General features: G+C 40.3%; 1 protein-coding gene across 3 annotated transcripts in view; it reads right to left on the bottom strand.

Annotated features, from left to right (window-relative positions):
- Positions 1 to 16476, bottom strand: part of ALCAM (activated leukocyte cell adhesion molecule) — a 117541-nt gene that overhangs the window by 29777 nt on the left and 71288 nt on the right. For all 3 annotated transcript variants that reach the window (XM_051780992.1, XM_051780994.1, XM_051780993.1), the window contains exons 2-3: positions 5261 to 5361; positions 2257 to 2476 (exon numbers count right to left, since the gene is read on the bottom strand). In XM_051780992.1, the coding sequence (XP_051636952.1) occupies positions 2257 to 2476; positions 5261 to 5361 (321 nt within the window). The remainder of the gene's footprint in view (positions 1 to 2256; positions 2477 to 5260; positions 5362 to 16476) is intronic.

Raw genomic sequence — 16476 nt, 5'->3', positions numbered from 1 at the left:
TCCAGCTGAGAGGCCACTACCAGCTCTCTGACAGCAGTCTCCAAGGGGAAACGCCTGCTGCCAGATCCCCACAGCCGCTGCACAAGCACCAAGGTAATTCACTATAAAAGACTTACTTGGCATTTACCAGCTCAGCGTCTGAAGCAGGGGAAAAATTTAAACTTGGCAGCAGCAGAGCCCACTTTAGTGGGTTTGCAACTTCAGCACACTGCTTATCTCTAGGCTTAAGAGCTTGCCAGAGTACTTTGCAACTCTATATAGGCCTTATAATAGAGGGAAAAAGAGTTCATCTCCTGCAAAAGCCAAGCATCAGTGCAGCGGGACAGCAGCTCATGTCCTCTGGGCTGCTCTGCTTTGGAAACTGGCCATTTAATTCCAGAAAAAAGATGCTGACAGGATCCATCTGGAAAGCTGGTAGCGCTTGTTTGAGTAGTCCAGTGAGTGAGACTAGCAGGTGGTACCTGCACAATGAGCCATTTCAGCTCGTTAGTTCTGAGTTAATCAGGTAGCACAGCTGAGGACATAACAAGCTCCAGCAAAACCCAGCATCAGTCATGACTTCTGGGTTGCAGCTGAGTTTCAGGTGCACAAGATTTTGGTTTATGAGGGTCACACTGCTGCAGGCTAGCTCTGTACCTGTGGCTCAATGAGTTAGAAGCTCTACTGGTTAAATAAATGAAGCTTGCCAGCTACTCTTTCGCAATTAAAGCAAGCAACCAAGCAACACAAAATGAAAACTTAAAAAAACAGACTCAAGGAAATTAAATGCAAAGAAAAGTTAAGAGAACCACAAATAAAGCTGTGAACTCAAAATGAAAAACTGCAAAGGTAATTTTTCTTGCAGCACTAAGTTGGCCATATTACACATGTGGCATCCTCACTTCTTATCTAACTTAGTAAGTAGAAGCTCTCTCTATTAGTATTAATGCATACAATAAACCAGACAGGCTGGGCTCCATGGCTGAGCTAGCACTGTGTTAATACTTAGTACAGTACACAGTAATTCAAGCAGTTAGCACTTCATTTCACCACATACCACTGTCTCATCTACATATTTACTACTGTGCAATAAGTAAACATGACAATTCTTTATGATTTCCTTTGGAGCACTGTGCTTACTACGGGTGCTCTGAGCACACACCTCCCAGTTGTCATTAATTCGATTGTTCTTGCAGTCAAATTGAAAGTGAAACGAGGGAACAGAATTACTATTGGCTCCTAAGCTTGCTTGAAACTCATTTATGCCACTGACAGATTTCTGCCTGGACACCATTGACAACTCCCTGACAGAAGCATAAGTCTGTCTTTCCAAAGCATGTATCTTTTTTTCAGAGTGTGATTTCTTTGAAACTGCCCATCCCTGCAGTCAGCCTGTTCCCACAACAGATACCTACTTTGATTGTGTAAATCTGCACCTCAAGAGCAACAAAGGCCAAAAAAAAGCCGTATAAAAACATGAGGCTAAGGAAGATGAGACACTGCAGTCACAGACCTGTGTCCCTAAAAAGCCATAATGGACACCTCCTCAGGCTGAGTCAGGGTTTGGCAGATTAAGTTGCTGTTCTGAATCAGCCCCAGGAAGAGGCCAGGCTTGTTCATGCTCCTGTGTGAGCTCCAAGCAGGGCTGTGCCTCAGAACGCTGGGGTTCGCCCTGCACACCAGCCTGGCAGTGGGGCTGTGGTGATACCAAACCCTAATAAACCCTGCCATGCTCTAAGAGAGAACTGCAGACTGGTATTCCTCACGGTAGTTCAGCAGGGGACAAAGTAAGCATTTGGGGCTAGTGGTTCGTTTTCCAGTCTCCTGCTCTCTCCCTCACGGTCCATACTGTTGCACACTAACTGCTCAGAGCCGCTTTAAACCTCTCCCCTGATCTAATCCTACAGACCGCACACAGTTAATGTTTCCCTCCTGCAGAAAAATTTGCTCGGAGAACAAATGGAAAATAATCAATGCTAATTTTACATTTTTCATTTCCAAGGCCAAATGACATCACATAAATGAGTCATTATCAAAGCCTAAAATTCTCTTTGAGCCAGCACTTATCATGAATAAACTGCAAGTGCAGGCAGTCCTGTTACATAAATGCCACCAGTAGATTATATTTTTGAAAGCTGCAGAAATTTGCTAGTCTTAGTAATTTACTCAGCCAAACTTACTTTCTTGGCTTTAATCTTTGCCTTAAACAAAAGTTTCTGTAATTTATGATTCAGATGCTGATGAATGTTAATGGCAGTAACAACTAGATTTACTTACTGAAAACTTTGACTATCGTTGGCTCTTCGGAAACATCATCTTCTGTAACTAGCATACATACAAATCTCTTTTCATCGCTGATTCTTGCATTCTTGATGGATAATGTATAGTTTTCTGAGAGACTCAACCTGTCTTTGTAGTCTGGTACATCATCATACTGTACACTTTTTTTTGTTGATGATCTGAAGGCAATAAATACTGGAGATCCATTTGGCATTTCCTATAATAAAAGGATAAACACCTCTATTTTGCATAAACACTCATTTAGAAGTTCCTGAAGATTTGCAATTGGTACAAACCTGTAATGTTAAAAAAAAAAAAATCTGAAAACTGTATCAGATGGCTTCTTTCCTGATTAATTTCTGCTGTACATAGAAGAAATTCAGTGTAGTCTGAGAGCTACTTTAAGACTGCCACGGTACACATTGAGAAAATCGTTAGTAAAAATAATTTCAATCCTTTGGCTCAATCTCAGCATAACAAAGGGCTTTCTCTGATAAAGGCTGGTGTTTTTGGCACCACTTGCCTCTGCCTGTATGAAAAAGTATTTGAAATAGAAGCATGTGTGAGCTAGGCTCAAAAGCTTCAGTTGCCTTGTTTTTCATTATTGTTTTACATATTCATATTGTTTGTCTGGGATATTCAGACTTCATTCCAAATGCAGGATTTTAATCAGGCGTAACTGCCTATTTTATTCTAAATTAGTTTTTAGCTTTTTTTCCCCTTTGTTTTTAAAGGACCTGAGAGCTTGTAGCATGGGACTATACATGCAATCAAATATTGTTATTTTGCATGTCAGTATAATCTGCAATGTATCATTTTCTAGACATCCTCCTTATATTAATCAGTATGCAGTTGCCATCCTAAGAAGGAATACAAAGTTGACAGCCTTGTACAAACCTCCCATATAAATATTTCTTTTATGAGGGACAAAGTTATAGGGGCAGATCTAGGGGATTTGATTCCCCCCTCCTTACACAAACACAGGCACAGAACAGGGAGGGACATTGTCTGTTTTTATTTAAAGTGAGGTGAAACATTGACTCTACCTTTACATTCAAGTATTGTGCTGAGGGCTGGGAAAGGTTTTCATTCCCTTTTATCCCTTATACCTTGCAGCACTGATGTTAGTAGTGTTCCCAGCACAATACCTCAGTTTGAGTGCAGAGCCCACAAAAGCATGACGATGCTGTGACAAGAGATGAATGATGCCAGAGCAGGGCAGAGAGCAGGAGGCATCACCTAGTTGAGAAGTTTAAATTCCCTTACAGTCTTTCTCCCTCTCCTGCTTTTAACTCTTGGATTTGTCTAGATGTCTGTCACACAGGAAAGAAAACATTGCATTGACTCAATACACAAGAAGTTGGCTGTCAAGTGCGAGTGAACTCTTAACTCCAGACGCGCACCCAGCGCAAGCACACCCAGGCAGACGCTGAAGTGACACAACGCCTGCTCCTGCCAGGGTGCAAGTCTCCCAGGGGGCTCCCACCAGGAACTCAAATTGCTCCTCCCAAGGCAGAAGAGCAGAAAACAGAGTTCCTCCTTTTTCCAATGAAATAATCACCTGACCAAAAAATCCTAATCCAACCCTTCTCTCGCCCCAGGACAAGCGTTGCCAGGCTGTGAGCTGCCCTGGGAGAATGGGTATCACTTTTGCTTGGTTGTATGGGCTGTGTCAACAATTCCATACAACAGCAACTTAGGTTTTTTTATATGTAGGGTTTTGTGTCCCTTTCCATTTAGAAGAAGCTGTAACATCTCTATTTGCTGCTTGGTACTTGTCCAACATAGGCAATCCAAATGCAATGGAAAGAAATAATGCATTTCTTTTTTTCAGAATATCCTTGCATCTTCATAGAGATGGACTTGTGTCTTCCCCCAAAAAGTCAGCAGACTAAAAAATACATTGCAAAATGTAGGCACTCCACCTTCCAAATGCTCATATGAAACAGTTTTAGTGCCCCTTTTTGGGGAAACATTCTCCACAGTCTTCTGACTTCATTTCCCAAATGTGCTTGCAGGAAAAGAACTATTGAGTGGATGGGGGCTGCAAAAGCTGCAAACCTGAAGGTATAAAGGAAGTAGCCACGGGGGAATAGGACACAGCCCCCAGTGGCAGATATTCTGCTGTAAAATAGGCTGGTGGATGCCATTTGCAAAGAGAGAGAAAGAACTACATAATATTTAAATCCACTGTCAAACTAGAAATCATCTATTACTGCAGGTAACATTTTTTTGAGCACAAGAGGAGATTTAGGTGAACTTCACAGAAGCAGGAAAACCTGTTGTCTCAATGTCAGTCTGAGAAACAAAAGGGTTTTGGTATCCCGGGGTTTATTTATCCACATATGCTTCCAGGCTTCATTTGACTTTGCTATGCTGATTCTCCTTTTGACCTGGGATACTGATCACATACAGGAGAAGCTCATCCTGCAATGTTCCTACTGCAGGCTGACCAACACACCAAGAGAGCACCCACGTTTTTGCCTCTGTTCTCTGCCAGAAACAGCAGAGTGAAACCACCAGCAGCTCTACTGAGGTCAGCTCTGCTCTCTTCTTCGCTGTGCATGAGACACAACGAAGCATGAAACAGTTCCGAGTGACTGTCAGATCAACCAAATGTGGGGACAGTGCTTTCCCAGGGACAAAGCAGGCTCTGCTTCAGGCAGCCTACTTCAAAAGTATTTAAATGTACACCGATGGCTCTGTCAAGCAAGCGAGACACCAACTGGGTAACATGCCAGAGCTCTAATACAGGTTGGCAGAGAACTCTTGAATAATTATTTTTCTTGAACAATGAGATTAATTCCTCAATCCTCTAATCTGTGCTTGGCAGAAATCATACAGTTTGGAATCTTGAAGACTTACAAACACAGGAATAAATGCCTTCGTATCTCAGACAGAAATCCTATCGTTTAGATTCTTGTAAACTCACACACAGACAAAAAAAAATACACATCATCTTGTAACAGCTCTAATAAATATAAAGGTAAGCTATACTTACATATTTCCATTTTCCAAACATAAGACCTTCTGGTACTTCTAGAGGACAAGGCATAATTATAGTATCTCCATATATTGCATTTACTGTGTACAATCCCAGAGCTAGAGGAGAAACAGAAAGAGAAGAAACAATTTTAAGTGTCTTCCCGAATTCCCATATGCTTGCTAATGTTTGGTTCACACAAATTACACAAAGCAGCAGCACCACCTTCTTTGCAAATGGTTTTTTTCCAGCATGTAGGATTTATCCTCAAACCTCTAACAAAACAGGATTCGGGTCACTAAATTTATTAAGTAAACATTACAACCTTTCCAGACCCATGTTTCCTGCTGTAGTCAATGGAAACCAAGTGGATTTCCAAACAGGACTGCACCCACTCAACTAAATGAATAGATTCACTACAGTCGCTATCCACAGCTATTTTCTCAAACTTAAAAACTTGAAAAGAGAACTCCCTAAACCTTTATTTTACTTCATCTGAAACACCAGACACATCTGCCTGGAAAAGTTACATTGCAATGCAATATTTTGAGGAGGCCAGCAGAGAAGTGATAATTCGACTGCTGCACTACATTAAAAACTTAGAATAAGGAAGAAAGAAAGGAGAATGATGATATTAAAATGTTGTGTTCCCTAAAACCTGGGAAAAAAGACCTCTAGTCTGCACATTTAGATTTTGGAAAAATGAAGTGAAATGCTACCATGAATTATTTAAGAACAGCTTTTTTAGAAACCTCAGCACAATGTTATTGCTCTAACGCACATAAATTTACCGAATAAAACCGACCCACTTATTTTCATTGTCCAAAACATGTGAATTGAACAAAAACAACAGACCCTAAAGTGATGAAATGTTAAAAAGCAAGGAAGTTTAAAGGGGTAGATGTTACAACTTGGTGTGTTTGCTACAACGCAACTTTGCTTTGCTCCTCTTCTCCAGATTTGCCTCTTGCTCTCTGCTCCTTATACTGGAGAGAAGTTTTGCCTCTAGTGCTTGCCCAGTATCACTGAGAGAGTGTGGTGGCTGCCTGCTCTCACCCATACATCTGCAACTTGTCAGGGTTTTCTGCCCAGTGACTCGGGATTTCTCCCTTTTCTCTCCCCTCATCTGCAACTGTAGATTTGAAATCAAGGCCTTGCTGCCAAAGAAACCTTGTTTACGAAAAAGCAGTAGGATGCTGGTGATGTAGCCAGGTGTGCCTGAGGTGAAACAGCCAGTCCTTCTAGAAAGATTAATTTTTCTGGAGATTAAAGGCTTCTTTCTACAGCCCTGTGCCCCCAAAGACCTGAGCCACAGATCCCTTTGCTTTCCCAAGTCCTGAGGCAGCTGCTGGGAAGACCCAACAATTCTATCAAGTGCATACAGGCACTCTATTGGGAAGTTTTCCAAAGAATGGTTTTTTGTTTTAAACAAACCCATGTCTTTTCAAGGAGCCAAACACTGAGTTCCTTGCCTGCAATTTAAACTAGAGAGACTCCAGAGTATTTTTCTCGGGTGAGGACTTCAGAGCTTACTATTACCATCAGCTTGTATCACATTACTATCATTTGTATCACAGTGATGAATGAGGTTGTGGCTTGTGCTGTGTTGTACTGCACAAAGAAATAGTATTCCAAAATCCTTCCTTAGAGATGCTACAACCTGGATGGCATCACATGGTTAAGGCAGAAAAAAGCAGGCAAGCAGGCTGGAGCTCAATGAACTAAAGGAATATAGGATATAACAGGCACCACTACCTGCATTTATCTTAAAATTTCTTTCCTTCCCACTGCTCCTTTTCAACAAAAGAACTGTTAATCTTCTGATGCTGTTATATAACTAGTCACAAAAATGCTTTAGGTGCATTATTCACATTATAAGGACTGGATGCTCTAATTTGCTATATGGTTCACAGAGACCAGCTCTTTTCTAAATGACAATAACAGTCAGTCCACTAGATGGTGCTGAGTAAGAGCAGTCTGTAAAAATGAAACAAAAATTTTTAAAGAAATCAGATAACTTCAATTTCATGGAAATAGGACCAATGTTTTACAAAAATCGAACTATAAATGGACTTCAAAGCTGAAACAAAATTTTCCCTTGGCCTTTCCTTGCAATCATCCTCATTCTGATCACCAGGAGGGGAGCAACACAACTTCAGCTTTGCAAGTTGAATCCTCATTTTCACTTCAGCTAGAGCTAGAAAAAACTGTCCTTTTTTGGCTCCTCTCTCCCATGAGTGAAAAATTACAACAGACTTGCAAATATATATTCAGTTAGTAAGTTGGTTATACCTGTTCAAATTCCAATTGTGTCATTTGGTAATTTGAAATTCTGTAATGGTATTTTGCATCACATGGAAAACCAAAAACTGCTTCTTTTGCTGTGAAATACTCCCTTGTCTGGGGAAATACTCCCTGTCATTAGGGGAAAACAAAATAGTCCTCCAGGATCTGTAAAACTGTTCTCTCCTAGACACCCATTTACCCCCGGCAAAATTGCTTAGGTAGCAAGTATACACTACCAAAGACTCAAGAAACAGCCTCACTATGGTGAATGAAACTGTTTCTGGAAAGGATTTACATTTATAGCATTCAGAGCAGGTAACTGATGAACAGCCTGATAGAGGAAAAGACCGGCCTTTGATTTTAGAAGACCTCTTTCAACTGAAAGGCATTTCTTAAGATGACCAAACCACCACAAAATCATGACTTGCCATAAATTCTGCCTATACTAAAATCATACAGGTTTCTAAGAATTTGCTAACAGAGTACCAGAAGGACACAGGTTTTACTTTAAATGCAGAGAAACAATCCTTACAAGAATATAGGAGGTCCTGCTGCAAAATTTTCTCATCCCACTTTTGTGGCAACAAATCTAGGACATTCAAGGACTGCAAACTAATTGAGTAACTGCAAACTTTCCCTGCAGGAACTGCAGTAATTTCCACAAAACAACCCTACTAACCTATATATTTAAGAAATGAAAAAAAAAGCACCTCAACAGAATTGGGAATTTTTCTCTCTATTGCTACTGGACATATTCGAAAAAAGGTGGGATGAAAAAGAGAAGAAAATTATTGTTTATTGATATGACAGTGCTTACCATCGACCATCATATTCTGAGAGCTCTTGACATAATTTCCAGCTCTTTCTAACAAAAAGAAAGTAAAAGCAGGATCTATAAATACATAACAAATTGCTCTGTGCCCTAACACGACACAGGGTCAATGTCAGGGCCATCTTTTCTCATAAACTGCAGGAGGGCACAAAGGCAACCGTAGGGAATAACGCTAGGAGATGTCACTGAACATCAGGCCCTGCCTTGCTCTATTTCTGATGCACCTTTCTCTAGCTAATAAGAGCTCAGCCAGCTTCCTTACACAGTTTTCAGATGTTGCCATATAAAACTGAGTCAGTGCTGTTAATAACACCAGTAATTCAGAGGCAGGATCTTGTCCCACATACAACAAGAGAAGCTGTACTTGCTAGGTCTAAATTACACCTATATATAAGGTTTATCCAACTCACTTTCCTTCCATTTCTTTACATACAGGTTTGAGCAGGCTGAGGTTTACCTCATTCCCCTCTCTTTGATCCAGTGCTAAAGAAACTCTGAGCCAGATTAAACCCTTCCACACAGGTTCAAACATGGGAAGAAAGCAGCAGCATGAGGTATGACAGCTCAGAGAAAGATCCCAGCAGGACACTGCTAAATTGAGATGACATTAGCTATTGATGCTCTTAATGAGAGTGCTTTCCATGTCCCCATGGCAGGGCTAACTGGCATCCTTCTTTATCCCCCTCTCTGCCTGTGTTTCACAAGGGAAGAACCAAACAGTACCCACACATCTGAGTGAGAGAACAAAAAATCTTGAACAGAAGCTTAAAGGCAGAGGATGTGCTGTTGTTAGTTTAGATCCATACCAAGAGTACATGAGGCAGGTCATACTTCAGACTAATTATTATTTTTAAATCAGCAGGATCATATATGAAGAATGGATAGATGGTGAGTATCTAAAAATCAGGAAGCTGATATTTCTCCAAGGAAATAACAAAAGCTGTAGAAAGTGTGAGGAAAGCAGCCACGTTTTCCACCTCTATCTTCCTTTTGCAATACTGAAACTTCTTCTTGCCACAAACACATCTTTTAAGTGCTTAGGAGTCATATTTTTGTGACAAATGTAAAACAGAACAAGGGCTGTTCAAACACCCTTAAGATGCAAGAGGCTGTGAACCTGTATCTGAAAACTGTGACTAGCAGAGGTACTGCCCAAGACCGATCTTCACTGGCCTGCTCAGCTGCCGCACAGCACAGCTTAATTCCAGTTACTAAAGCACTGGAAATCTGGGGAGCTGGACCTCCCTCAGTATCTTGGAGTCCACTGATTTAAATGATATTTTATATCTACAAAATGTCCGGTATTTTCCTTTTGCACTGAATTTTTTACTGCTGATGCTTCTGCCCTGGCTGGTTCAGCAGTGATGCTTTTTATTACACTTTCTGGACCCAAGGAGCAAGGTCTCATTACTAGAGAACAGCAGGATATACTTGCTGCTATGGTTCTTCGCAGCAATCAGCAGCATCGAGCAGGAGAGGTCAATTAGCAGCTTCTGGAATGGAAGTGTCCAAACTCAAGAGCTATTATGTCTATTTAGCACCTACTTCAGAAGCTGTAGTTAACTACTTCAGAAACTCTAAATTAGAACTAGCACTCCAAATCTTTACTTGAGGCATTAGCCCTCCCTTTTTCTCCAGGTAGCCCAGACTAGCCTGTACTAAATATAATCTGAGAGGTTAAAAAGCTCTGCCTCATGAAATAAATATTTTATTAAGTTGCTTGCTATCATCTCTGAAGTAGAAACAGGTGGATTTTTCTTTCTGACGTCCACTTCCTAGAGGCATTTCAACCATGTAGGCATACACATAGGTCCTATTGACATCCACTTAGGTACACCACTGGCTAATTTCAACTCAGTGTCTACCAACTCCCCGCGCCAAGGATCTTCTCCTCCAGAGCTTCCTTCCATGCTGCATGGAAGCCGGACTCCTCAGGTAGGACTCAGCATTAACTTCTCCTTCTCCCTCCCTTTTCCTTGCCTGGCAAAAAGTCACTTTTTCAATAAGTCCTTTAGTAGGCCTTCAAGACTTTCACGATAGGGGTAAAGAGAAGAACATACACAGCAAATGTGCCATGGACCTCGTACTTCCCCACCTGGGCCTGACAAAGTCAGCTGAAAAACAAGGCAAAACCTGTATGAATATAATGGGTCTTTAATAATCCTTTTTGCTGAGCCACAACAGTCAGGGAGCCCGACATTGCCCAGTCTTGAGTCTGTACATCTCTGCAACAGAAGGCCCACCTGCATTTTCTCAACAAGCTCATCGTTGTGATCCAGCTTGCTCTACTGAAAACAAGCCTCTTTCACATGAGCTACAACAGGCAGTCTAATGCACAGATCACAGTGGTCATTAATCTTCTGACATAGCCAGAAAACACAAGATACACCTCAGGATGTCAAAGGACTGGACTGGTTAAAGCAAGTGAAAAAAAGGCTTGTGTTATCAAAACTCATGCATATGGCAATGCCTATTTCAGCTGGGTGGCTATGATCATTCCTTGTTTCATATGCTAGGCATCAAAAAAGGGAAGCAGGGCAAACACTTCCAAGAAAATTCAAACACTGTTTATCTTCACCATACAAATATGATTAAAAAACAAAGCGGTCTGTGTTTGTTGATATGTTATCTGATATGGGTTATATAAGCAGTATATTGTTTCTTATCTCTACCTGTTTAAATAGTGAAACAAATCCACACAGTGGGTGACTATGACATCAAAAGGACTATTAGTTACAAGAGAATCATCGATACTATCCAAGAGGGAAACTAACTGCAGATAAACATATCCACCAGTATTTAATGCACCAAACACTTTTAAAGCAACGTAACAGAACTTGATGAAGGGTTTCTTATACTTTATCACAGTAGTTCTTCAATTAGTTTTAACCCTGAATAATATTAGAGCCCAGGCAATTTTAACACCAAAGGAAAAAAGTCCTTTATCATCTTATAAGCATTGATGAAACGGACAGCAATTACCCTTTGGAATCATCACTGCTCACTTGAGCTCTTTGAAGATGTGAAGTAACTTGCACATTCGTGACTGTTCATGGTTTGTTTGGGAGTTTTTTGGGTGTTTTTTTTTTTTTTTTTTTTTAAGGGGGGGTGGGGAGGAAAGGGAGAAGATCTAACTCAAAAAATGGTTGTGGCTCTGGAAGATGTTGAGTTCCTTTTGACATGCTTGTCAGATAAACACCTACTTAACTTCAAAGACACAAGTAGCCAAAACCACATAAACAGGAGCACACACCTATGTGCTTAATGCTGATTTTGGAAAGTTCTCAGGCAGAGTAAGGAGACACGGCTTTGCATCCAGCAACATCAAGGCATCAGGTAGTACACATCAGGAAACAGGCAGTGTATTTAAAGCTAAAGAAATACTGAAAATGCCAGAGAGGAGGCATTAAGTTCCAGCAGAATTCAGCTATCATCACCGTACACGAAGCATTAAGTGTGTTTAAAACACACAGAGTTTTTCTTTATGAATGAGGAAAAAATCCTGAAGGAAACATGTCAGTACTTCAGAAATCCTCTCTCATGAATACTAACAATCACTCCTTTCTAGTTCCATATAAACTAAATGTTTTCCTTAGCAGTACAAGGAAATGAGCTATAATTAGAAACTAGCTAACTTGTCCCATCTGGCCAAGGCTAAACAGGCTCTCTCACCTAATCAATAAAGAAATCCTCAGCTCCCTCCTTCAAGAGGACTGAGCTCAGTGCATGTTTCTCACTGGCTTTTCTCTCTGTCGTTCAGCCAGTCATGAACGGCACAGGACAGACAGCTTTCCTACACATGCATATAGTTTGGCTTTCTACATAATCCTAAATATGAGCTCCAGACTGAGCCTCCGTGAGTTTAGGTCCAAAATCCCATGAAGTACTTCACCAACAGTTTTCAAAGTCCTACAACATGACCAAATAGAACTCGAGTGGTGTGTGCCTGTTCACAAACCTGATTACTCAACTCCTGTTTATTTCACTGAGGGCACTTTCTGCTCCAAGACTTCAAAACATTCAGCTGTTTCAGTAGTTTGGTGGCTATTTTCCCCACTTCCCATGCTAGAATACAGCTTTCAATCTGTATGTACCCTGCTTTCCTGTAAGATTTGCATGTAGCTTGATTTGGGACTACTTTAGCAGAAGCTTTTGAAAAGATTGAAGGAAATTTCTCCACAAGGTAGAGGTCTTAGAAAGTTATGTCCTTCCAGGAGCAGATGGTTCTGTAGTGGATGCCACAGCGTGTAGTTTACAAGGGTTATCATTAGTGTAAGCTTTACCCTAGGGAGGTTCACACTGAGCACTTCTCTGAACGTTTTCTGTCATCATAACTGCTAAAGCAGTACACTGGAGAACATACAGAAGAAAAGCCTCTTCAGTTTAAATGTACCAAAACATCTAGATTGCATCTAAATAATGATGACTAATAATCTTTTGTCAGCTTAGGAACTCCAAATGTTATATATAAAACAATAATCATGACATTTTATAAATAATAATCATCAGAAGTTCCTAAAATTTTTGATAGGTACACAAAAGAGATTTGTACATAGTCATACTCCTTTAAAATTTGAATGTCCATCATTAAAGGTATTACTGTTGTCATTTCCAAGTCAGCAAAACTTTCAAACTACATAAAAAAGCTGTTACTAGCATTAGCCTCTGCAAGCTTGAGACTAAATGAGCAGTTCAAAGCTCAGTAACTGATGAAAAATGCTACTACAAAATGAACTGCTTGTGTCAGCACATCAACTTACCTGCCTTACCACCTCAGCCTCTGTTCCAATGCCCAGATCCAAGAAGACAAAAGAAACCGCTAAGTCTAACAGCTCTGAAATGGGACCAGAAAAGCTCTGCTTTTTAATCCACTCCCTTTTAAATCAGGAAGGCTCCAAAATCTACTAAAGAACTGGAAGGAAAACCCATGAGAGCCACAAGTGCCTATGTAGCACATGTGCTTTGTTATAGCAAGATTTTCCTTTCAAAGAGAAAGACCTAAGCTTCTTTTCCCAAAACACCACTCCAAAACATCAACTGTGATTTCAACGGTCTTCTAATCACACCATTTTTTGGAAACCCTAGCTTTTGACTCAGAATTACATAACTCTACTTCTGGATTCAGTGCTAATCCAAAACCAGCCATATTTGCGGATTTGAATTTTCAAGTCCTTTGAGTAAATCTTACAGGTTTAAAAAAGTTACACGTATAGCAGTGTTGCTGTAAATAGGAAAAAAACGTAGTGTAATTCCAAGCAAATATTTATAAATTGGACTTAGGGAACAAACATCTACCTACTTTAAAATGCTTGAATTAGTACAAGGCTAGCAAAGAATGTTTCCACAAGATCCGGTGGACCATGTCAAAAGACACATCCAACATTGGCAAGTTGTGGTCAGAATCAGAAAGCCCAGTTGTGATTTTTATAAGCACCATACAGTGGAAAACAGTCATTTTTCCCACAGTTGATGCTGCAACTTAAAGGCCACTGTTAACGATTTTCTTTGATGCAAATTTTTACAAAATACTGCTTTAGGTTAGTTCTCATCATTCAGAGGAAGAGATAAAATGGCCACCATATCTGCTTAAAAATACTTCTGTTCACGATGGTGCCATGACTAAAGGAACTATGATTAATTTATTTTTTTTAACATACTAGAAATTTGAGAATAGTTTATTAAAATAGTTCCAGCATATGGTGTGGGTTTTTTTACACACGGTCAGGCACATCTGCCAGGGATGTGAGTTATAGCTTACTAAAGTCTGATGATACAAGCTATCTGCCAAGAGATGAGGAGCAAATGTGACTCAGAAAACAGTTTCTGAGTCAATACTGCAAAGAGTTTTACTTTGAAAATTAGGTATACTTTAGGTATTCCTAATTAGACAAAATGGGATCAACAAAGCCTTGGTGGCTTGGTGAAATTTCTCGCTCTTTTCTGAGGTTAGCCCCTGGCTGCTCCTGCAGCATACTCCTGTCATGCTTCTCAGCTGCACTTCTAAAGCACATCTCCGTTTGCTAAAACTACTCAAATTGTTTTTATCTTCTCATTATGCTAGTCAGCAATGCTGCTGTGCATCCAATAGCTTAAAGGGACTTAAAAGTTTCTACTAAGTCCAATAAAACCTGTAGCTCAAAAATAATTACCTAAAATTCCCCATTATATTTTACTCTGAATACTTTTTTCCTTAAAAAAAAAAAAGTCAATATCATACTAAAAGAAAGAGCTGTCCTTTTTGTTTCTTCATAACTTGATATTGGATGAATATATCCTACAGGCTAATAGTGTAGAAAAAACCCACAATATATATAAAAATGCTGAATAAAAGGATAAACGGTGTGTGTTTGTCATATCAGAATTATGAGAGATTTTGTTTTGGGACTCTAAGTAACAGTATACTGCCCTGTCATCCTAGATTTTAAGTCGATGTCCATTGGCAGCACACCAAGGGAGAAGACAAGACCTTCTGAAAAAGGAGGATGAACTTTTGCTGCTTGTATCCTTCCCCTTGCATACACTGCTGCTTCACTGCAGTGAGAGGCCTGGGAAATGGTGGTGGAGTGCAGATGGCAAAGCAGATCCAAACCTGCTGGCTCCTTCCAGGGGCACCTGGAAGCAAAGAGACTTTTTCTCATAGGGTGAGACACTTGGGCTCCCTTCCTACCATAGCCATTAACTCTTCCCATCAGTCTGCACAGGATTAAACCAGCAAGAAGAAACAGCAAGAAGACAAGGGAGTGGTCACTGCATCCCACTTGGTCAACTGCTGTTTCTTGGAAGATGCAATCACAATGTTAAGACTTCTGTCTGACTGGCACTTAACCAAAACCAGAAGTGGCCCTCAGTCCCTGACCCAGGGTGCTCTTCTCCAACTATCAAAAACACAGGAGGAAAAAAAAGTTTTTTTTCACACACACTATGGTCCACAGCACCATCAAAGCATATGGCAGCTCATCTATATACAAGTATCCCTTGTAAGGACATCCTTTTAGATTCTGGTCTGAGGATCCATAACCAGGTAAGAGGAGAAGGAACAGATGGACCTTCCAAATACAGTTGTTTCAGGGGTTAAGTACAACCTAAGAAAGGCATGTCTTATTGATCCAGGCTTCAAGTCTTGCATCAAAACAAAGGAAAAGAATCCATGCAAGTCTTAGCTTTGGAAAAGCAGCCAGTAAGCACTATTTTCTACCCCCTAGTATCAGCCAGATGCAAGGACACACAAAGCCTACAGCATCATAGAGGAAATCTGACACTAAATCAAGCTACTCCAAATTAAACACATGGAAAGGCTCCATGGCCACACTGGCAAAGCCAACAGCAGCATTAAAACTGCTTGGTTTTCCTCACTTGCCCTCTGTGCCTTTTCGACTTCAATTTAGTGAAAATTGCATAGATAGGTTTGGCAGTACAGGAACAGATAGGAATTATCCATATCTCCCACTATAAAAGTAAATTAAAAAAATTACTGAATTTCTTGCTAAGTGAAAACTTAGTAACAATTTATATTTTACAAATTATCAGCTTCCCAAAATATGTATGCTTATTGTACACTTATTTAAGCTTGAAGGAATCTCAGGAGAAAAATGAAGGTACCAGAAAGCAAAGTATGCAAAGTATGAGAGGAAAAAAAAATAACACTAATCACTCTAGTTAAAAGTAAATAAATTCAGTGGAAAAAAAATTAGGAAAAACAAGGTAAAAAAATTTGAAAAAGTGATGTAGTTAAATCAATGCCACCACAGTCCTTCTGTGTAAAGGAAACTCAACAGCAGACCACTTTTCTTCTCTTCTAATCACTTCCCTCCTGTGAGTTGTCTGCCTAGCCCACAGTCCTCCTTACATGAACAGGCACTTCCCTTCCACCTGTCTAGGAAGTTGAAAATTAATGCCTCACAGGTCTCAACAAAGTAATTTTTTTTAATCATGCTTGTTGCTCCTCTACTTCAAATCATGATTTGCTCTGTCAAGGCATCCTAAAACACAGAAAAAGGCCAGATCTCTACTATTGACTGTCTTCCAGATCTGCAAACCCACCCTTCTCCATTATCTGCACATCCCTCTGGGCATTTGCTTACTCATGCACAACTATCCTAAGGTTCAGCTCCCCGGC

Source organism: Manacus candei, unplaced genomic scaffold (genome assembly GCF_025592945.1).
Source record: "Manacus candei isolate 608988 ecotype Guabito, Panama unplaced genomic scaffold, ASM2559294v1 h1tg000014l, whole genome shotgun sequence".
NCBI lineage: Eukaryota > Metazoa > Chordata > Aves > Passeriformes > Pipridae > Manacus > Manacus candei.
This window is presented reverse-complemented; position numbering and strand designations above follow the sequence as displayed.